Source organism: Rissa tridactyla, chromosome 16 (genome assembly GCF_028500815.1).
Source record: "Rissa tridactyla isolate bRisTri1 chromosome 16, bRisTri1.patW.cur.20221130, whole genome shotgun sequence".
Lineage (NCBI taxonomy): Eukaryota > Metazoa > Chordata > Aves > Charadriiformes > Laridae > Rissa > Rissa tridactyla.
Genome location: NC_071481.1, coordinates 2,359,803 through 2,383,765, shown reverse-complemented (window position 1 = coordinate 2,383,765; position 23,963 = coordinate 2,359,803). Strand labels below are relative to the sequence as shown.

General features: G+C 36.3%; 1 protein-coding gene across 2 annotated transcripts in view; it reads left to right on the top strand.

The window, feature by feature from the left end:
- Positions 1-23,963, top strand: part of PRKCZ (protein kinase C zeta) — a 55,243-nt gene that overhangs the window by 17,735 nt on the left and 13,545 nt on the right. For both annotated transcript variants that reach the window (XM_054222176.1, XM_054222175.1), the window contains exons 6-16: positions 4,887-4,972; positions 7,905-8,036; positions 9,285-9,366; positions 10,078-10,130; positions 12,149-12,337; positions 15,336-15,433; positions 19,657-19,743; positions 20,452-20,587; positions 21,526-21,613; positions 22,329-22,448; positions 23,400-23,479. In XM_054222176.1, the coding sequence (XP_054078151.1) occupies positions 4,887-4,972; positions 7,905-8,036; positions 9,285-9,366; positions 10,078-10,130; positions 12,149-12,337; positions 15,336-15,433; positions 19,657-19,743; positions 20,452-20,587; positions 21,526-21,613; positions 22,329-22,448; positions 23,400-23,479 (1,151 nt within the window). The remainder of the gene's footprint in view (positions 1-4,886; positions 4,973-7,904; positions 8,037-9,284; positions 9,367-10,077; positions 10,131-12,148; positions 12,338-15,335; positions 15,434-19,656; positions 19,744-20,451; positions 20,588-21,525; positions 21,614-22,328; positions 22,449-23,399; positions 23,480-23,963) is intronic.

Below are 23,963 nucleotides of genomic sequence, written 5' to 3'. Positions count from 1 at the left end.
TTGTGTTGTAAACCACACTTTTCAGGCAACTGATGAATTCTCTTACGTATTCTGGAAAATACAAGCATTTCTAAACTCTCAAATGGAAAAATAGTATTTTGGGCTCAGGGGCAGGTTGGGACTGTCTTCTAAATTGTTTTCCTTCCCCAGTGCTGGGAAAGTATGGTGTAATTTAAAAAAAATAATTGTGTTGCCTTCTATTTCTCCCTACTTTACCAAAGGCAAGGTTCACATCCTTTCTGTGAAGTTCTGAAGAGGACATTTTGAATTGGGAGAGTATCTTCTGTAGATGAGTTAATTTGGAATGAACACTGAACAATAGACAAATTGCTCATACACTTATCCATGATACTTTTTTTGTCTTTTATTTTTTTCCTTAAGTTTTTTCTACAGTTTTTTTAAAATACAAAAAAACCCAACCCTAGGGAATGTCTTTGAAAAAGAACTATTAAATATATTTACAAGGTTCATTGTGCATTACTGCTAGGGATGTAGTTGCACAGCTTGACAACAGAGGGAAGAATTGCACAACAGCAACAGCCAGTTGTTTCACACTGCTTTTTATTTAGAAGCAGCTGGTTAATTTTGTTTCAGGCTTTCAGTTTGAGTATTTTTATTTCCCTTGTAATCTTAACTTGAAAAACAGTCTTTTTTTCATCCAATTTTCCAATCTTGGAAGTAGATAAAGTTCAGTACATTCGTTGAAATTAAAATATGTATTTGTGTTCCCCAATAAGAACTTCTTGTCCCTGTTAGCAGCTTAAAATATCTTTTTATTTTTTTCCTCTAAAGTTGTGCACATATAAAAGGAATATTTAAAAATTTTTTTTGCTGGGCAAAGGCTTGTCTTTAATATTCATGAGAGAGGAAAGATTACTTTGTTTAATTAGGGATATGATATCTCCTTCAGCCTCCAAGCAGCTAACTCAAAGTCCTTAATGAGTTAACTGATGTGAACTGTAAAATAAATGAAAAAGTAGCCCTCTTCATTACGCACGGTAATTAAATACTCATGCTTTTCTGATGGCATTCCTTTTTCTATGTGGCTGGCATCAATCATGGCTGTAAAAACTCATTTTAGTTTTTGGTTATCAAGAATCATGGAATCCGTTACTTGTTTTATTCTAAAGTGTTCTAAAAACACGTATCAAAACATTTTGTTTCAGGTTCAGAAGTATCTTTTTCCCATATAAAGTGTAGGGGTGAAGTGCATACTGTGATTAGAGCCTGGTTCACACATTACACAGAACGCTGACAATAAATTGTTTGTTTCTTATTTCAAGATACATAATGCTGCCATTTTAAGAATCTGTTTTTTGTTCAGGGTGGTTTCTTTGATCTAGTATAGCTCTAGTTAGGATTTTCTGAAGCTGATAATATTACAAAATAATATTAAAAACCCAAACTCCTTTTTATAATCTACCATTATCATTAAGTGAATTTTTAGGGAAGATGTCCTCATTTCATGAGTGCATTACTAGATACGTAGAATACCCATTTTAGCCCACTTCTGTAGGCTGTTCCAGGCAGGTTGCCCAGGATCATGTCCAGACAGCTTTTGAGTATCTCTGCAGCCTCTCTGGGCAACCTCTTCCACTGCTCAGTCACCCTCACTGGGAAGAAGTGTTTCCTGATGTTCAGATGGAACAGAAGAACCTCCTGTCCTGTGTTCCAGTTTGTGCTGATGGTCTCTTGTCCTGTCACTGGGCACCACTGAAACCAGTCTGGCTCAGTCTTAATGATACCTTCCCTTCAGGTATTTGTATTCATTGATGAGATGTCTTTGAGCCTTCTCTTCTCTGGACTAAACACTCCCAGTGCTCTAGCCTCTCATCATATGAGAGATGCTCCAGTCCCATCATCATCTTTGTGGCCCTTCTCTGGGCTCTCTCTGGTAGCGCCATGCCTCTCTTGTACTGGGAAGCCCAGAACTGGACACAGTACTCTAGATGTGGCCTCACCAGTGCTGAGTAGAGGGGAAGGATCACCTCCTTTGACCTGCTGGCAATGCTCCTCCTAACGCAGCCCAGGACACAGTTAGCTGCCTTTGCCACAAGGGTGCATTGCTGGCTCACGTTCAACTTGGTGCCCACCAGGACCCGCAGGTCCTTTTCTTCACAGCTACTTTGCAGCTGGTTGGCCCCCAGCATATACTGGTACATGGGGTTATTCCTCCCTGGATGCAGGACTCTGCACTTCCCTTTGGACTTCCTGAAGTTCCTGCCTCCTCAGTTCTCCAGGGGTTGAGGTCTCTCTGGCAACACAACTGTGTGGTCTATCAGCCACTCCTCCCAGTTCTGTGTCATCAGTGACCTTGCAGAGGGTATGCTCTGCCCCATCCAGCTCACTGGTGAGGATGTTGAAGAGGACTGGAGCCAGCGTTGTCCCCTGGGGTACTCTGATAGTCACTGGACCTCAACTAGACTTTTTGCCAGTGACTGAATATGGACTACAAAAAAAATTATTGACAATACTAAGAACATACTATTCTGTTGTAGAAATTTAATTTCATTTTGTAATAACAATAATAGAACTTGTGATATAAAGGTGTATTTTACAATGATCACTATTTTCTCATTATTTTTTTTTTTACCTTGGCCCCTGTTAGAGACAGGGAATAGGAATTGATTTCCCTTCGACCCCACACTGAATCAGTGGCAGTCATTGTGGGAAATTGTAGGGGTTCCTACTTCTTAAAGCGATGCTATATGAAGTTCAGTTTTTGTTAGACTGTTGCCTCACAAGTACATGATATAAAACCCTGACTTTGATTTAATATTTATCATTAATTAGGTAGTGACTTGCTCCTTTATTTACAGACTTCATCATCACAAGCTGCTTGTTAACTTACCGTTCACTTAATATTCCTCATGTCAATGATAAGCTAATGTTCAGAACACAGATGTATTAGGTTGCCTCCATATGGTGCTTTGTCTAATGAATCAATTAGCTATTTTGGAAAAAAATCCTCGTGAATTTTTTTTCTCTTGGTGAAAAGTCATCCTACAAATGGTGGAAAAGGTTTTCATTGATGTTTGAGCATATTTTTAGGCAAAAACTTTGCAGTAGTTTTGCTATGTTCTCATTTAAATTTCATTTGCACTTGGGAAAAGCAGGGGGATTTGTTTACTTTAAAATTTATAGTTGTCAGATTTTGAAGAGCTATGAGTGAAACATACAAAGTGATACCCCTCTATTCTAGTCATTTTGTCTTTGCCGCTTCTATGGCGTGCAGTCTTTCGGCTCCTTTGAGAAGTTGAGGGTTTTTTCCGAATTGTTAACAATTCATTTAATAGTGTAATGTCTGTTTCAAAGGCTTGCAAAGTAAACATTTGCACATGCAAATAGAGTAACATATGAATGTTTGCAGATTTGGCACTGTAAATTTGTGGAGTCACAGAAACTTCAATACTTTTATATGCCTTGCTTTTGAAGGACAAAAATAGAGTATCTAAAATCAGAGCCAGTATTAGTCAGTGTTCACACATTGTATGTCAGTAGCCTGTGATTTTGGTTTGCTCAATATTAATTTAAAATTTTTCAACAAAGAAACTATTTATTACTTGTATTATCTTTCAACTGTGAAAATGTTTGGGTTTTTTAATAAAAAAAGACTTCATCTTTGATAAGGTGTGGATGTTTAAAACAACTGTTTAAAACTTGAAAGACAGAAACACTAAAGATTTTGCATTAACTTCTGAGGATTATAAATGTACAGTTCAATATCTTGTCAGAATATAGCAATGTTTATCAATCAAGACTGCCAAAGTTTTTCTATTAAATGTTCATTGCTGTGTTGTCTGGGGCATTTTAATTAACATTACATACTTTTCTACATACAATATTGGCTGTTATAGATAGTTTCACTTGTATTAAACTGATTAAAGGACAGCTTGAACAGCTAATGTAATATTGGACTCTCAGTTTAAAAGCAAAAAAAAAAAAAAACCCCAAACAGCACAACCCTCCTCCCCTGTTCTCCATCAGATTGAGATTCTTATGGAGAAGTTGCACCTTTTCGAAGAGAGAGAAATAAAGCAATGTGATAGACCCTGTTGTGTAGGGTTGGCTGTGTCACCATTACAGCTGTGAGCTGCTCTAAACAGTCCGGTATTGCACAACACATTTTTCAACACTTAATATTAAATATGAAATTCTCTAATTAGCCAGTCACACAGAAACTGCATTTGTGTATGTGAAAAGTGACAACAAAACTAACCTGGAGTAGCTGCTAGGTACTGTCATGTGTTGCACCTTGGAAAGTCTGCCTTAAACAGGTTAAATGATTGCTTATTACGTTTAAAATAGATTAGAAGTAATTGCAGACCTGCACTTGAACTGTTTCCATAACAGAAGAAATATTGTTTAATATTTCTTGGTAATGTTATTGGTATTGTTTATTATTAATATTATTGGTAATGTTTAATGCCAAGATAAAAATGAGATCAAATAATGTAACTCTCAAGACTTGTAAAATCTTTAGTATTGCATATCTAAAGCATTACTAGCACCAAACATCTGTTACATGTTTACACATGAAGGTGACATGGTGAGATCAGCATGGTCGCTTTACAGAGGAAGCTGTTTCTTTAACAGTTATCTGCCCCTCTCACCTGGGTTTGAGCAGCTGAGAAGCTGTAACAAGATTATCATCATGTGAGGAAGGAGACAGGGACGGAGAAAAGGGAGAGGCAGTGGTGAAAAGCACATCCTGCAGGAGCTGTCATTTACTGCTGCCTTAAAAAAAAAAAAAATCAGGGATTTTAGCTGTGCGTTGATATTTAGAAAAGCAAGATTGTTTTAAGTCACGACTTGCTTAACTTAATGTGTCTGGTATCGCTGTGCTACCATGCTGCTTCCTTACACCTTTTTAATTTCTTTCTTAGAATCAATCTACCGACGTGGAGCCAGAAGATGGAGGAAGCTGTACCGAGTGAATGGGCATTTGTTTCAAGCCAAACGTTTTAACAGAGTGAGTACTGTTGCTTAAAATGTTGGGTTTTGGTAATGTCCTGTGGTGATTGTTTTCTCAGTCTGTGCTTTTTCTGTATTTGAGCGTTGAAAAGAAAGGAAAAGCAAGATGCTTATTCATGTGACTTCTCAGTCTGTGCAGTGTTATTCAGGTTGTAACAATCAGAAAAAATTGAAAATCTTCAAATCTGAGGTAGAGTTAATAATATACGATTGGTGGCGATTACCTATTTCTGAAGCCTCTAAAAAAAACCTGGTTTAGTGATTGTTTAAACTGATGCATATTTAGATCAGCTTTTCTCCTCCTCATTCTTGATGTGACTTTGATTGCTTGTTAGTGTAATCTTTTACCTTCAGTATGTTTTGTGATTCTTAAAGACTAGAGCTCTTGCTGTTAGCTTTAACTGTTTTGGATCTGAGGTATTACATAAACATACTAAAGAAAAAAAAGCCACCCTGGTTCATTGAGCTAAAATACAACTGATTAAGAATCTGAGTTAATCCACATAAGCAAGTGAATGTAGCTTTAAGGCTGAGACACCTCCTTCACTTATCCCATTATGCCGAAGTATTGCAGCATATATTCAAATGTAGTGTGCGCTTTGGGGAATTCCATACAAAACTGAGTACAGTGAGGCGAGGCAACTTCTGCATTCAGCAGTAACTTTCTTTTTTAAATGAAATCAGCATATTTTTTTTTAATGCTCCCCACCCCAGAACTGCATTGAAAGAAGGAAAAGCCCCATAAAACTCAGTATCTTATCACTAGATGTGTGAAAAATAAGCCGTATATCTGAATTATAACATGCATTTGTATAATGTGGTGTACCAACTCAATTTTTTTAATTTATAGCATGAAAGATATACTTGTGCTTATTTGCTACATAGTTAAAATATGTCTTTGAAACATTGTGAATGCATACCTGCCACATTAATAATCCATAATGTTACAGATAATGCTGTTTTAATGGAAATTAGGCAAATAGTAAATTCACACGTAAAGACTTTGAAACCTCATTAGCGTGGCCACTTGTCAGCAATTCTAAACGAGGCTACTTTGTTATAACTGCATACAAATGAAATTACATACAGCCAGAACACAAACCGTATCTAGCTGAAGTTGGTAATGAAGGTGACATGAACTGTAAAATGTGACATTAAAATGTATAAACTAATAATACATTATGGTCCTATATGTATTACTGAATTAAGTACCAAATTTTAATGTTGACTGAAGTCTTAAGTCTGGAGTATTACCTTGTCAATTAATTCTTTTTTCAAAATAACCTTTTAAAACTTCAAGTAAGTGAACATAGGCAAGAATCTAAACTTTAATCTTGTTGAACATAATGTAAAGGCTACCTTTTTGTTATTGCTGTGTGTGTTTTGGAGAGGTATGAGAGGGATACCTGTATTACTGAAGGCATTTGGGAGCTGCCCCTACCTATGTCCTTTTTTTTTTTTCTTTTCCTTGCTTTCCTGCATCTGTCTGAAGTAAACAAGATTATTTTCTTGTATGTCACTTTTAGGGCCAAAGACATTTTCTTTAGTGTTAATCAGACTGAAGAAAGTCTGATGGACCAGGAATTTTTGGAAGAAGTGGCTATAGATGTCCAAGGCTTCCTGTCTTACTAGGCAGTATGTTTTTCGGGTCTATTTTCCTGGGCAATGCAGTTCGGGTTTCTCCTGATCAAGGAGAACTGGCTGTACAGACGAATGGGATGTAGTTGATTTTTGTTTTCTACCTATTTTGTTTTCCATGCAGAAAATATTTTTTAAAAATGATCCATTCTTTGATCATTCTAAAAAATTTTTTCTTTTTTTTTTTCAAATGCTATGGGTAAGGATTTATAGTAGCTTAACGCTTTTGGGCAGGACACCGTGTGTGATTCATTAGTCTGAGGATCTGAATAACCGCACTCTAACTTGCCGTTTGCTGGGAGGAACAGACTTTCAGTGTTTCGTGGCTTTGGGACAGTGCAGGGTTCTGCCCAAGCCTGGAATGGGGGATGAGTGCAGGGCTTCATTTGCTGCCTGCGCAACGATGGGCAGTGGCTCAGCCTGGTACACTAATTACTGGAGAAAACTTGCAGATTGGGAATAATGAGTAAGTTTTCTGTTGGCAACCTGTGCACTCTGTAGAGGGATAACTGAGACTGGGTGACTTCTTGGCATGTAAGAATCTCAGATTGCTCCTTGGCACTTGGGCTGAAGTGGATAAAATGACTGCAGCACGCATACACTGGAAAAATTATTTAAAGACCTGCCCTGTTAAAGTCAGCAGTAGGATGCCTGGCTTCTTAATTTGTCCTTGTTTTGATTTAAGTTATTCAGATGCCATTTTGTTGCATGTCTAAAAAAGGCTGTATTTTTTGATATTAAATAGTGCAATGTACAAAGGTTTTATATCAGACTTCATAGGTGAGTTTTAATTATGCAAAGTTTCTGCTGATGTTCTGCCACTGTTAAAGTATATGGGTGCAGATATAGAACATTCTTCATACTTTAACTTGGCTTTTGTAACTTTTTGTGCCACTCTTCTCCAAAGCAGTCAGTTTGGGTACTTTTTATGTGTAATTGTGTAGTACAAATTCCTGTCAGTTTTGTTTGTGTAACCTCTGTCAGAACCTGAAATTCAGAATAAACTTATTCTCTACGAATGATTTGCTAATGTTGGGCTGTAATGTCTCCCATATGCTTGAGATAGTTGTTTTCTTAACATTCATTAAAAAAGGACTGCATTTAACTGAATTCGAAGTGTGAAGTGTAACCTTCAGTTATTAGGAAACCGTGGATATTCTAGAAGAATTATTGACCATCTGTTAGGAGGTGACTAGGATGGGTTCTTGTAGGGTGGGTTCTCGGATTCTTAAGTACTCACCTACAAGAAAGCAACTGATAATTGAATTGATAATGTGCATTTTGGCTTTTAGAGAGCGTATTGTGGCCAATGCAGTGAAAGGATATGGGGGCTCGGAAGGCAAGGCTACAAGTGTATCAACTGCAAATTGTTGGTCCATAAGCGTTGTCATATACTCGTCCCACTGACCTGCAAAAAGCATATGGTAAGTTTGCATAGTATAAAGCTAAGACGTTTCATTGTGTCCTGTGTCGCTGTTTCTAGATGTGCATCTGAAGTAATTAAATACTGCACGTGGTTGTAGGCTTATAATACTCAGCGGTATTGGGTTTTCAGGTTCTTAAATGTCTATGGAGGACAAGCCTTTGGATTGTGAGCAGTAGAGACAAAGTGAGAAAAGAAAACTTGTGATATGACTTAAGTTTGAGCAAGCTTGAGTTTGACTTCTCCAGTAGACCTATTGTATTTTACAGATAAATAAAGAGATGTCATTGACAGTCTTAGTGTTTGTTCCCTTTAGCATATGGGAATGCTTTAAGAACTAAGGCACTACTGTGGTCTTTGCACTACTGCTTGCAAAAAGGCTTGTTGCTTTCATGTTCTTCTTGCCATTTCAGTTTTTCCAGGACTGTTCTCATCCTCTCCATTCCCCTTGTATATATTCCAGTGGCAGCTCTAGCGTCTTTCCCAGGCTTTAATCATTAATCTGTATCCCTGAATTTTTTTATTCCTTCGCCATAACCATCACAGACTATAGCCAGTATCTTGATGGTGGTTGCATCTAAATGTTGTCTCTAAATCAAACCAGTATTTTCCTTTATTGGGATTGCGTATGACTTGCCTTGACATTACTAGATTCTTTGCCAATTTATTCATGCATGTTGCCATACCTGCTGGAGTAGTCCTACATGTCTCATTAGCTGCTTATTCACAACTCATAATCATATGATTCTATGATTATCAGTTGTGAATGAGACCAGGGTCCAAATGTGCTACAAAATATTTGGTATTGTGATCTTTACCAATTTATGCAATACTCTTGCAGAATGAGTAACAGTTCATGTTTTTTTAAACAGGGAAGGAATATGCCAGTGCACTAAATAGTGTGTAACATCATGCTGCAGTGCTTACTTTGTTGCAGTTCCCATGTGGAACAGAATCAGAAGTCTTAAATACAATTAAAGTTTGAACTTTGCAACAAAATATAGTAATCTTACTTTTAGAAGACAGCTAAACATCTGGGGTAGGGAACGGTTGGCATAGCATTTAGGCTTTTGGTAGGCTGGTTTTATAACGCATTATAAAATCTTAATATTTAGAAATACTTTCTATAAAATCCCATTTACATTCTGGAAGATATAAATGTAAGGTTCTCATTGCGTTGCAAGACACGCTCACTTAAAAGGGACTGCATAAACTGGTGTTTTTTTCCTATATAACTTATTTTTACAAGGATTCGGTCATGCCTTCCCAAGAACCTCAGTTAGACGACAAAAATGATGAAGTTGACCTCCCTTCAGAAGAAACTGATGGAAGTAAGTACTTTCTTCTTAAGTTGAAATTCATGTGTTTCCCCATTTGGAGGCCTGGTTTCCACTCTACCTGTTTGGGGTTTTTAAAGCTTACTTTGGATTACCTCTAGTGTAGTCCCATGGACTAAATGCTCATTAGGGGCTCAGTTACAGTAAGTGTGTGCTTTTGAAGCATATCATCTGGTTTGGTTTCATCCTGAATTCATATGCTCTGAAACCATTCCAGAATGTCAAGTTAAGCACAGAGCAATTGGCAACAAGAGATTTACGTTTTAAAACAAACAAAACCCCTGCTCTTCGGGTCTGAACTATGATGCTAATACCAGCACACCCTCAGACTTTAAGTATTTCTTAATTTTGTGTGATTTGGAGTGTTCTTTCTAGGTTAATATTTTTGATGATTTGACCTGTCTTGTGTTATGGGCCCACTTATCATACCCATTCTCCAAAACAGCTCTGGCCTTGTCGGATTCTGTTCTGGGCTCAAAGGTTCACTGATGAATTTCTTACTGTCTCAGAGTTGTTTCTGCAGTGCCCTTAGGATGCACTGTCAGGATTACAAGAATAAAGTGGAAAAACTTTATAAACTGTCCTGTAGTATTTAAAACAAACCGCTGACCCTAAGCGGCTAAATCATCTTTCCATTTATCAATTTTTAAAATTATTTCTAATGAAGGCCTTGATAACCATGCTACTTGTTTGATTCTTTTCCAGTTCCCTACATCCCTTCAAACCGGAAACATGACACCATTAAAGATGACTCTGAGGTATGTTTTACAAATATCTTTGTAATTCACACTTACACACTCTTAATCATACAACTCTTTATAAAAGAGCTAGTTATTTGTCATATTTTTTCAGTTACCTTTTAAAAAAAGAAGTCTGGGTTTTCTTTCTGAAAACTGGTATTTTTTTTTTCAAGCACTTCTGTTGGATTTTTCAGAAGTCTTCTGTATACAGCTCTCTTCATCCCAATCATAAAGTGAGAGTTTTTCTTTTTTTCCTCCCTTCCATTCATGTTGGAACAACAGTGATTTAACAGAGGGTTTGACTTTATTGGTCCTTGCAACAAATGGTGGCTTTGACATTGTCTTGTCTGCTCTCTCTAATGGATGTGTACCCTTTATCACCCTCAGGCTGCCTCCACAGGCTATCATTATGAAAGTTGGTTCAGTTTGATGATACATTAACTATCCGGCTCTCTGAGATGTTTCCTATAAATAATACCTAATAATTTATAGACAGCTCCTGTGGGAATACAAGTAGAATAACATACACTTAAACTGTGTTTTTTCAGCTCTTTTGTAGTAGACAATCTGACCCAGTCTCTGTATGCCAAGAATGTTACTCCCTTAAAGCAGTTTGAGAAATCCCAATACACTAATTCTAAAGGGCTTCAAGACATTTCTTTTAAAAATGCTTCTGGCATATTTAATAAATAGGCTGCACTCTACATCCACTAGCAGTTAGTTTGATATCCCGCTTTTAACAAGCCTGCACCTTTTTTTCCTCTACCTCCACTACAATACTTGTCACTACCATTATTTCACACTTGAGTAGCTCCTGCTCTTGGGTAAGTGACTGCCTTATTTTCGGTCACGTGTTTTTAGATTTTTGTCTCAGATTCAGACAAGGAAGGGTATAAATTTAAAACACGTCAGAGAATTTTAATTGTTATGTAGAATTGCTGACTTCTGCTATGGTTAGTACTTGGGTAGCTACTGTTTGTGTTTAAATTTTGAGAGGTGCTCTTTGTTCAACTGTCCTGAATTATGCTGCTCTGATTTTCCCACCTTGCTTTTGAGCAATAAAAATAATTTAAAAGTATCCTACAGAGAGGAAGTGGCATTCTGGGAGCTTTGACCAGAATCTTTAAGCTCAGAGCAATCTCTTCTAATAGCAGTCAATCCTAGATCAAGATTCTTTATATAAGTACTTTCCATAGTTCAGCAGAATGCTGATCTGTCTACAAGTGTAGTATGAGGTCAGATAAAAATAGGCCACAGAAGTATGTCAAAGCATTGTATATATTGGTAAAAATGAAATGTCAAAGTACCTGCTGCATTTGTCTAGTTCACCTGTTTGATCTTCAGTCTCACATGTTCCCATGTAATTCCAGCAAGTAGTCAAGATAAATTTTATCTTTTTAAATAATGAATTCTAAAATAACACTCTTCATAGTGGAGTATTTCCTGCAAATTTTCACATTTGAGAAATTGGCATCTGCTTCCGTATGTTCCCTATTAGAAATATTCATTTTCATTAAAACTGTAGTGAACTTGATACAGACAGCTGCTGCCTAAACAAAGACAGGTGTATACATTAGCAAATTATTGTTTCCTTTTCTGTCATCTTTTTAGATACCCTTTATTAATTTGGACTGCAGTATCTGTCAGAACATGAAAGATGCTCTTCGCTTAGTACATGGCTTGTGGTTCAAGAATTTGAATGAAACCTCATTTCTCAAGGCATTGCCCTCTGTTTTCTAGTAGGGAATATTTAAATGGTTAATTGAATGAACTACTGCCTGGAAAAACACAGTAACTTAAGTAGTTAAGTAACTAGTTAAGTTACTAGTGTTACTATAACACTAGTAAGAGCAAAACCAATAGCAACCAAATACTTCTGAACAAGTGTGTTATAATCAGCCATTCAGATCTGTGTGCCAGTGACAATGGGAAGCAAACTCAGCAAATTCTGTCCAGTGGTTAAAGACCTCTTTGCTTTAGTAGTTACTTGTTACGAAAATGTCATCTGTTTCTAGCATTTGTTTCTTTTTATACAGGATATCAAACCAGTCATTGATGGAATGGATGGAATTAAGATTTCTCAGGGGCTTGGACTACAGGACTTTGATTTAATCAGAGTTATCGGACGTGGAAGTTATGCCAAAGTTCTTTTAGTTCGGTTAAAAAAGAATGATCAAATTTATGCTATGAAGGTAGTGAAAAAAGAATTGGTCCATGATGATGAGGTAAAATTCTGTGTTAATTGTATTCTTTACATATTGTAAAAACTTAACAAAAACATTCAACTAAGAAAGCAACTAAGGTTTTAGACAACATTTCTGTAATAGAAGTTTTACTGACTTTTGAACTCATTTGTCATCAGCTGTCTGCATGAAGCACCAGGATTAAATCTGAGAGAAATGTTCCTTATTTTAATAACAATTAACAATTATTAATAGTCTTAGTAGAATGCATGTGAAAAATATTCCAACCTGGTTGTGCTAATCTGTAAGTGAAGGAATGGGTGGAATTTGGGCATTTAATTTTGAAAGAAAACCAAGATATTTTCCAAAGCAAATGAATGTAGCTGCAAAGTATTGTCCCTACTTCAGAACAGGAGCTGAAACTGTGATCTTACAGTCACGATTATAGAGGTTATGTGTGAGTGACACAGTCCTCTGGAATATTTTTTTCCATGGGTTTAAAAAAAAATTATGCTACTACCATTTAAGGTCATTATGGTTTAACTGGCTTGTAAAAAAAAAAAAAATCTGCCACAGAAATCAGTGTTGCATTTATCAATTATTTTCAAAATCCTGTTGAATTTTTTTTTTAATATAGGATCTCAAATAAGGTGGGGGGGGGTGGGGAGGAAGGAGGGGGAAAAAAAAGGCAACCCTTTGTGTTTTTCCTATAGTATTCATACTTCTTAAAGTATAGATTTTATATCCATTCTATTTTTTTCATAAATGTGATGAACCAGTCACAGCAGGGAAGGCAGGTAGATTTGCACGACCTACACTGCCATTAGACTGGAACCTGCTGTGTTAGGTAATGGGACAGGGGCTGGGGTAACTGGAACGTGTGTGGTCAGACCACAGCCCTGATAAACCCGCGGTGAGACCTGCCAGAGCGATAACAAGCATTGTCAGGCTCGACTGTAACCTGCAGTGTGACATGCCGCTCCATGAGTGGCAGTGTGTATGACAGGGTACCTATGGTATGACACCGTCAACATTTGAAGAGTAAAGAAGTGCTGTGTCATCCTTGTGGGTGGAATTAATAACACAAAATAAAAAAGGAGGTGGATGATCAGTCTTGCCATATAGGGAATTTCTTATATAGCTGTTCTTACAAAAGACAGTGAATTTTTCAAATATATCGCAATTTTTAAGTTGCTGGTGTTATATTGATTTTCTGCTGTTAGGAAGACTGGATTTCTTGAAAGTAGGATGTTGGAAAAAACCCAGCACACATTGTTTTAAGTACTATTTGTGTTGGTGTTTCAATCCGTTTCTCTGGCTGCTGTTTTTGTCATTATTCCAGAGGCTAGCATTAGGAGACTAAAGTTGTAAAGTTCTTCTAAATTACTTTGGCTTGCTCATCTATTTGATGTTTCTTTTTAAGACTGAAGATTAGACTGTTGTGTGCTTTATTTAGTGTTCCCTTTTTAACATTTGCTTTTCCGAGAGGGTAGAAGCTAAATAAAAGTATTATTTAATGAGTTATGCAGTTGTTCCTGGGAATTGGAGGTAGATGAGAAAAGTCCATCTTGAACAGTGGCTCTCATAGATAACTACATAGAAGATTGAGCTAACTGGTTTTTCTTTTCTATAGGATAGGCTTTATAATGAAATTCTGCGAATTGATAGGAAATTCACTGAATTCTGTGAATGCATGAGATATTGGAAGTAATGGAGATTTCACCTAGTGTTTCATAGAGAAAGAAAATTAATTACATAGCGAGTATCAGTATGTTTAAATCAGTACTTTCCAGGTAATGGTTGATATGGGAGAGAAGTAAATATTTTTTTCTAAATAAGATTGAAGCAAATCAAATACCTGGGCTTCTGTTATTAAATTTTTCTAAGCTTAATCTTGTTAACAGTAGTGCACTAGTATAATACTAATGTACTAGTACACAACTGCAATAATGAAGGAGTTTATCGACTCTTTAAAGAAGCTCATTTGGTAAGAGCAAAGAAGTGGACGTGTTTAGTGTTTTATTCAAAATTGGGTTTTTGGCTCATGTTTGGACCCAGGTTTAACCTTCCAAGGTGTTATGTTTTCAGGAGTGCCTGAACACAAAACCTAACAGATTTATTTAATTTGATGGTGACACTTCTTGATTTCCTCTGAGACTTCAGTTTCGCTAACTATTCTTGGCAGGAAGGCCTGGTTTCGCAGTGTCTGTCTTTGGTATCTCCAGATTGGTTGGAAAGCTGGAAGTATCTGTTGAAAATGGAGAAATTTTTAGAACAATTATATTTCTAGTTTGTTGGCAGGGTACCGGGTGTTTGCAGGGTGGACCATGATCAGTGTATTGTGTGAAGAGTGAATATCTACTGCTAAACCCTGTTTTCTGTAAGGTTTAAATTTTGTGTGGTTGTATGAAAAATGATTAAATGTTTTGTTGTTACGGATCTAAATTTTGCAAGACTATGCTAGTATCATTCACATTTTGATAGATTTTTATTTTATGGTATTGCACCGGGTATTCAGGACTTCTCCCTGTTGAAGTATTCAAGGTGGCCTGCAATACTTTTAAGAATGATTTTGGTTGGACAAACTAACAGATTTTGGAAGTTGCATTGAATTCCTTTTGAGTTTCAGATGAGAAAATGAAGTTCAGTCTATTTGAACCTTTTAGAGACTGGAGATTCACATTGCTTGTGTTACTGGCATGAGTTGCTTCAGCAGCCTTAGAATTGTTTATCTAAGATAATTGAATTTATTTCTCTGAAGCAGTATGAGCAGTGTATCAAATGTTGCAGATGTGTGATATTTTTAAATGGCTTAACTTTTGTGTGGACCTTTCTAAATGGTCAAGAAACTTCTGAATATATAATTGAATTGAAATGTTTTATAACTACTTCCAGATTTTAGGGGGTTTTGTCTTTCTGAAGAACATATGTAACAATGCCGGTATATATAAGGGAGCATAGATGTTCGCAATTTCTTTTCTGGGAATACCCACAGTGGTTATCCAGCAGGAGTTCTGATTGTTCAATTACTCTATTTCAGGATATTGATTGGGTACAGACAGAGAAACATGTGTTTGAACAGGCATCCAGTAACCCATTCCTAGTTGGTTTACATTCATGCTTTCAAACAACAAGTCGGTAAGAAAGATCTGAAATTATTTTGTTTTGAAAATCTTGATCATTGTACTAACTGCTTCTCACAAAACAAACATAACCACTGCCATCACATAGTCGGTAGTTCTTGGAAGGAAGCATTAGGATTTGCAGGGGTTGACTACTGCAGCAAAGCTGGTTCTAGTGGGGCAGCCTTGCCAGTCCGGTGCGGAGAAGGCGGCAGGGTTTCCAGGTCCAGATCCAAAGGGAGAAGATGAATGAGAAGCAGCTGAGCGCTGTGTTCCCAAGTGCAGGCTGTGTGGCTCCAGGAGCAGGAGGATGGTAGCAGGGTAAAACAGAATAGGTTATAATCCCCAATTCTCCTGAGGAGGGCTGAGTCAGTTCTCAGAGGGACAAACTGTAGTTCTGTTCTTCAAAATAGCAGAAGAGTTGGGCTGCTCAGTAATAATAGTTCTTCATAATAATTTAAAAACCTACATGGATATGAAATATTTTTCATCTATATGAGACTTATGAGCCCTTAGCACATATTGATGAAGTAAGTGATTTAATTTGAAAAATACTTAATAAACCCTTTCTACTTTGAAATACTAGGTCTTCTTGTCCTTGTGTGCACAATCCAAAGTAGATTATTTGCTGCTTATTTTGCAATTGGAATATGAAGAAAATCCAGAGAACTTTTATGCCCATGCTTATGTATGTCACCGGGAAATTTGGGTTTGGGGGGGGTTTGTGGTTTGGAGTTTTTTGTTTTCACAGGCACCTCTTTACTGTTACACTTTTATAATGCCTAGTGCCACATGTATTGTAATCAGAAGATAAAAGTCATTCTATCCAGCTTCCTTAAATGGCATGCAGTGTAGAGTGCAACAGTTTTAAGAAGTTTTCATGAATTATCTAGTCATTTATCTTAAAGAATAATTGCTTGTTCATTACAAAGTGTGTCACCAATTTTTAAAATATGAAGGTGTGCAGTGTACCATTTCTTCAGTCCTCAAACTTTCAACCCCTTAACTTTGGCTATGACTATGGCTATAGTCGTAGGAAATAGCATTTTCCTTGCAGAAAAAACAAAGCTGAGATAAAGGAAGTAAAGAAGCTGTACGAAGAGTGTTCTGAAGGTACATGGACTGGGGAGTATTTTGGAACAGGGAGAATGAATGATCCCCAGAGGTGACTGACTAAGGAGTTGACCAAAAAGAAATTTGTCTTGCAGACCAAAAAAAAAAAAATAAATCTTTAGACAACTAACAAACTCTTGTGAAGGGCCCTTTAAGCTAAACCAACATTCACAAACACCTTCTCACCAAATACTAAGTAGTAATGAACATCTAATACATCTAATATAAAAGTACAAGTGGTTGGCCAGGGCGAAGTTTTGGAAAGATCCCTTGCATGCCACTTTGGGAGTTATGCTGACATACTTGAGGAGCAGAAATAGAGGGGAAAAAAAAAAATGCTAAACACAGTCAAAGCTTTCTGTATTCCCTTTGCATCTTTAGGAGTCCTGTTTTTCCAGCCTAGCTGCTCCTTGCAGTGAAACTATAGTCTTACGTTTGTAACTTCTGGCATTTGCCATGGATATAGCCATGAGTAAATTAATCAACATCAGATTGTGTTAACTGGCCCGAAGAAAAGAAGTTGTAATATGCAGAGAACAGTTTGTATATAAGCGTATTAATAGGGGGGGTGGTTCCAAAGGAACATGTTCTTTCTCTTACGTATTTTTTCTCTTTAAAATGTTAAATACATTTTTAAGATGAAAGAAATGTGTACTTAAGAGATGCTAATTGATGCTAAATGTAGCTGCTTATATTGTTTCAGATACTAGTGATGCTTATTTTATTATTGTAATAAAATTACATCTTTGGGCTTGCCCAGGATTGCCGGATAGGTGTCTTCCAAGGATGGCAACAATCTGAAATCTCCATCCTGCAAACCACTGGTGTTGGAGTAAATCCTTCTAAAACCAGCAAGGACTACCAGTATTCCTGCACTTAGGTGCTTCGACATAGCTTGAGACAAGCAACTTTAAATTGCAGGTTCTGAATGGTGTTAGAGCATTGTAAGCTTCTAAATAGAATAGGAAAGTTGGAAGCAGAAATTATCAGGAATGCTGTAATAAAATACTCACGGCTTTTATCTATCTTATTTATTGTTTATTTAATTTTAGTTTAGCATTTATATTCTTGTGGAGAAGCCACTGAAAGACTTGCAAGCTGGGTTGTGTCCAATAATTTTTCCTGATTTACCTTTTAAGTTTTTAACTTAAGTTTTTCAAATGAAGAATCCTTTTCAAAGGGAAAAAGGAAGTCATCTTTAATTGTTACCAATTAGAATGGTTTGAGGGACTGGAACATGTGTTTTCCAAATGGAATGTTTTCCAGTATGTGAATATATGGAAAGGAGTTTTCAGCTCCTGGAAAATGAGGTGTTTAAAGAAGTACAGCCTCCCAGACAGCCGCCACCTTCATCAGAAACTCTCTCTCAGCATGTTTCTGTCCTGGAGGTCTCTCTGACCTTGGCAGCATCACCTGGATCATATTTTCCCAAGGACAAAACCTTTCCTGCAAACTGTAATGAAGCCTCTTTATGTGCCTGATTCCACCTATATTTCTTTTCCCTACTGACTTTTCTCTGGTTTGTTTTGAACAAGTTTTTGAAACAGTCTTCTCTACAGAGGAACTAATAGGCCTCAATGCTGCAGCTTTTCTGTGCCTGTGTCTTCTGTTCAGGGAATATTCTTCGTAGAGAGGAACAGAAGTGGGTCCACTGCACCTTCGTTTAATTCACATTTTTCTACAGATAAAGAGGTCTTGTCAAAGTCAAGGGAGAGTGGGATTTCATTATCTGTCCTGCTAGCTCACCAAATTCAGTTTTCATCTCTGATAAATAATGGACATAGGTGAATTGGGTCTCTCAGCCCTCAAATTCTTTAGGCTCAGTCTACCTATACAAAGAAAGCAGAACATTTTTTTTTTTCTTCTAGGAGAGACAGTATGTTTCTTAACAGTGTATCAGGAGCAGTTCGGTGATGATCTAACAGGGGTCTAACAGAAATAATTTTGTATATGTATATTAATAATATGTTAGATCATGTAACTTTAATTGGAAAGAGATTGTTATGTCATATGCTATTCAGATAAAACTTACGGGTTTTTTTGAAAGTAAATCTGGGTTACGTCCCTCTAAGTGAGTCCTAGGTCATCTTGCTCTCAATAGATCGGTTTGAGTGTTTTGGGAACTGAGCCATCACAAACAGCAAGCTTCGTAGTTATATATTTAATTACTGTCATAAATCCTACAAAACGTATTGATCTTTGTAATATTGCCAGATACTCATTAATTATTGTTAATGATGAAGTAATTTTTAAAAGATGGCGGCCTTTTAATGGCAAAACTACATGTCATCTGCAAAGCTGTTTGGATTTGATGCTGCAGCTTTACTATTAAAAAAGAACAATACTTAGTCATGCAGAGTAACAATAATTATTACATCAGGGAAATCTGTGTCAGGTTACTGATTGATTACCCTTTAAGAAGGGTTTGAATTCAACTCGGTACCTCTTTTAAAGTATTTTTTTAGTCTTGAAACCTTTATTTTAAATAATCAGCATTGTTTCGGGCAAGGCTTTTTTTCAGTCAATCAGGTGTTGTTTTTGAAAGCAGTGCACTCACTGGGCAAACTGTATACCATGGAATTTTATTCCATAAAAGCCAGAAGAATCAACATCATTGAATAAGAGATAGTAAGGTAACTAGCTGGCTGTTATGTCTTTTTTTTCAAATGAACAACAATTTACCTTTTTTGGATAAACTTTCATTTTTGCCATGTGTCCATCTTCTGGCATACTTCTGTGGTTTTGCTCTTATTTCTAGGTAACTTTTTTAAAAGTCTATGTATCATTATATGCTATGGGGTTTTTTTATATCTATTGCTGAGTGAGTACGTCATATTAGGGAAACACTGTTGTCTTTTGTACTGTTTCAATAGTTGTGCAGGTTTCACGGCAAACAGCAGCCCATTGTATGCAGCTGCCTCTCCTTTACATTTAGTCTGGCATTTAAATAAAGGATGTGATCAAATAAATACCCTCTTTTTTCTCTTAAATAGTTTCTGTAGCTGTAAGAAGTCTAGAAGTCTAATTCAAGAGTGGAAGTGAAAATGGCTCAAATTGGAAGGATAAGAATAGCTTTGCTTCTTGAGAGTTTCCTTGGAATCCATTAATTGTATTATATACTTTCAGATTGTTTCTTGTCATAGAGTATGTAAACGGGGGAGATCTTATGTTTCATATGCAACGGCAAAGAAAACTTCCTGAAGAACATGCAAGGTATTTCACTGGCACAGTTATAGCAGGGTTTTTTGCATTGTAGTTGCTTAGTGTTGTATGAAATGCTTTCTAAACTTTATTCCATAAAAGAATATGAATAGCAAAGAAAGAACAAAAGGCTGATTCTTAAGTTTAGAGTGTACTGCCCCGGGAAGAAATGTTAATTTATTTTTTTAAGGATATATATGTTGTTCTTTTTTTTTTAAAGAAAGCAAGCATTTGATAAGTAGTAACGGTTATTCCTATTTACTTTTGTTTATTGCTTGATATTCGGGTAATCCTTCCTTGATAGAAGATGTAACTATTCCACTTATTTTGGTGTTACATTGAATTAACATAGTGTTGGTTGGAGAAGACAAAAAAAATTTGTTTTGCATGACTTTGCACTACATAAAGTCTCATTGTAACTCTTCATAAGCTCAAAATACAGATCATCTATGTCCTACTTGGATTTTTCAGAAAAAAACCCTGTAGGATAAAGAATAAACACTTTCTTAGTGGAATAAAAAAAATAATTTCGCATATTTAATTTAAGGAATGGTTTTATAATATGAGATCAGTGTCCTTATGAATAAGTGTAGCTTTTTGGGGATACTGTTGATAGCGAAAAGCTAACTCTAAAGCGATGTTTTAAGAACAGGTATTTTAATTGCACTAGCTTTTGGACAATCTTAATGCTAATATGAATTTTTTTCTTTTTCATTTCAGGTTTTATGCTGCTGAAATTTGTATTGCTCTAAACTTCCTACATGAAAGAGGCATAATCTACAGAGATTTAAAACTAGACAATGTTCTTCTAGATGCAGAGGGTCACATCAAATTAACAGATTATGGCATGTGCAAGGTAGGATTTTTCTTACCTTTGTTTGTCACTTTGCCATTCAGTAGCATAGCTCTGGTTACGCTTTTAAGTCAGCTGCTGCATCCAGTGATAGTAAGAGAAAACTGAGAAAAGTTATCCTTGTTATAGTGCTAGTGTTACTGAGCCTGGAATTTGGTTGTGGAAGAGGAACTTTAGTCTGAAAAAACTCTTGAATTTATGTCTGTAACGTTAAAATGCCAGGCGTGAGTGACTGTTCATAATCTGTTGATTTGACCTCAAGTCTCCTTGTTAGTGCCACGCTGTTTCTGGCTAGTATGGGAAATGGGATTAGAGTCCAGCCTATTTCTTGGTGAGAACAAGTTTCTGAAGCCAAAACCGCAACTGGTGGTGTGTTGATTTTTTTAGAAGCCCAGTGATTGAGTATATAATACAAATTTTTATTTAACTTATTTCAGAACGTGGTTAAGGCATGTTACGGTGACGTAACGAGGAAAGCTTGTCTCGTTCCCTCTCTAGAATAGATATTGCACCAATTTCTAAGAATGCTGGACCAAAATGTTTCTCCACCACCAAAGTGCACAGGTTGCAGGGATGCAGCAGTTATGTAAATGTTTGATTCCTTTATTCATAAAATAGAAGGTTTTTCCCAACATCTGTTTGAAAAGAAAATCCAAGTTGGTTTTAATCTGAAATTTTTTAAAATGTATCTGCAAATAGGGAGCAAAATGTTGTTACAAATGTGTTGTGACTCAGTTTTAGTCAATTTGCTGAAGGTAAGCTGTTAAGTCGTAAACCACCTTTGAGAACTACGAGTATTTATTTTGCTCTAGCACTGCCTTCTTTTTTTTAAAGAAAAGTCTTTAGTCTCTCTAAGTAACTTGGGCTTTATAAGTCTAATTAAGGGAAATTTCCAGAAAAGGAGGTCAGCTTTTAATGTATGAACTGATTTATGCACGTAGGAAGGTTTGGGCCCTGGTGACACTACAAGCACTTTCTGTGGGACACCAAATTATATTGCACCAGAGATCCTCAGAGGAGAAGAGTATGGTAAGCTGTGACTAAACAATTTGTAGTTATAATAAATCGCAAAGCAAAGTTCTAGTTGTAGGCTTGTTCAAATCCAATTATTTTTAGATTTCCACATTTTTGTGCCATGATATGTTGGGAAAACTGAATGCATATTGTACAGTTTAATATTTTCTGAAACGATAAGTTATTTTTGTTTTTCTCTTGCAATCACTCATTTCAGCTTCTTTTAAATAATGCTTTCCTTGAAAAATAACTACTGAATGATACTGTAGCAAACCCAAGTCTACTCCTTGAAGAACTTGACATCCCAGCTACTATTGTTATCCAGGCAAGGTTATAGAATGCTATAAAAAAGTTATTGCTCATGCAGAAGTATCTGTGAACTGATCTGATCAATAGGTTGAATCTGTCATTTAGTTATAAGATACTGCAATGTTGAACTTTTTTTAAAAAAAAAAAGTCTGAAAACTTTCGGCTTGAATACACTGAATTTTCGTTGAAGAACTGCTGGTGGCAGAGGCCTACAAACTCCTAGACGGATTACCTTTGTAATCCCAATTCAGAAAACTCGAGCCTCAGCCAGTGCTAGTGGAAGTCGTGATGTCTGTGGCTTCAGTGAAGGTCGAGAATTTCGGTACTCTGTAGAACCAGACCATTAATCTTGACTTATATGAGAGAGAACACCCACATTGAAGGAGCCCTGGCTGAAAATCTGCTCTGCAAATATTTTCAGGGTTCAGCGTGGACTGGTGGGCTCTTGGTGTGTTGATGTTTGAAATGATGGCAGGAAGGTCTCCGTTTGATATAATTACTGACAATCCAGACATGAACACTGAAGATTACCTCTTCCAAGGTAGAGTCATTTTGATTATTTTTTTTTTTCTCGGGGGAAAAATAATGAAAACCACTTCCAGTAGGACAGTTGGGTTTTCCTTTTCCATTGTTATCGCATAGCTGCCTGTAGATCTACTGTAGATAAGGGGCTCCAATATTTCCAGTTCTTCATCCCAGGAATTGACTTTGAACTCAGATAAAACGGTCTGGAATTAGGAAGCTGCCTTCAGACAATAAAATATTTTTTGCACAATGTCCACAGTTCAGAAATAACAGGCAGAAATTGCATGGAAAGGTATCTTTCTTAGAAAGCAGACCATAGGCCAAGAATTAATTTTAAAACTCAGTGCTACATGAGAGGATAGAAGGATCTTTCTTGACAGAACTGTAGTTCAACCTGAAATTTTGCTCCAGATAACTTTTTTTTTTTTACTTCTGATTAAATTAATATAACTATTTTTTAAAACAGTTTTGCCTCTCAGGAATAGTGATGTATGAATTTTTCTCAACAAAAGTAGTAATATTTGCCATATTTATTACAGTGGAAACTCTGTAACAGTCTGGGGAATTGTGAGGTTGCCCACTTCCCGATGGGCAGAACTTCTTTAAACGAATTACTGCCCTTATGTAACAGTCTGCCATTGTTGTCTCGATGAGCCTTATATTAAATCAATTCCTGTTTAAAATCACACTTTTCCATATACTGAGGACACTGAAAAAGTTTTATTCCCTGTTTGTTATCTTTTTTATTGTTTATAGTATAAAGTTAACATTTCTTTTAGAAAATCTTGAAATGTCAGTGTAACGGTGCCTTGAATTACTGTAGCTCTTGTTTGCATTATTTTAAGTAATTACTGTATCTTCCCATTTTCCAAATGGTAACATATTTAAATAGTACAGTGTTTGTATTGAAATCATGGTCAATGTCATAAACCAAAAAACAATATTGCTGTTTTTAAACCTGTAACAGTTATTCTTGAGAAGCCAATCCGGATTCCAAGGTTTCTTTCTGTCAAGGCTTCCCATGTGTTAAAAGGATTTTTAAACAAGGTAAATAACATTCTCTTATTTTTAGCATCCAAGATCTGGAAGTCAGAGCTTCCTGTTGAAAGCAATACAGTTAAGAAGTTAATCTACTTATTGTTAAGAAAATCTATAAAACCTTGGTATCCTGTATGTTAAAAAACCCCACTTCTTAGTTGCTAATTTACTGAGGGAATTCCACAGCACAGACTTGATTTAATAGCGTGCACCTAGTGGGAAAAAAAAATAACTGTAGGCTTGTTTATAAAGTCTTTTCTGTAACAGTTATTACTTATTTAATTAAGCTGCTTGAAATCTGTAGAACCATTATCACTTTTAATAGAGAAAAGAAGGATATGAATTATATATTACTAAATAATCCAGATTTTTTTAGTTCTAAGTTGTAAAATATAACTTTAAAATGAAATTTCAAACAAACTTCAGAAAAAAGAATGAAAATGCCTTGATAGCCATAATACGTGTAACTTAGCAGCAGCGTGCACAGCAATAG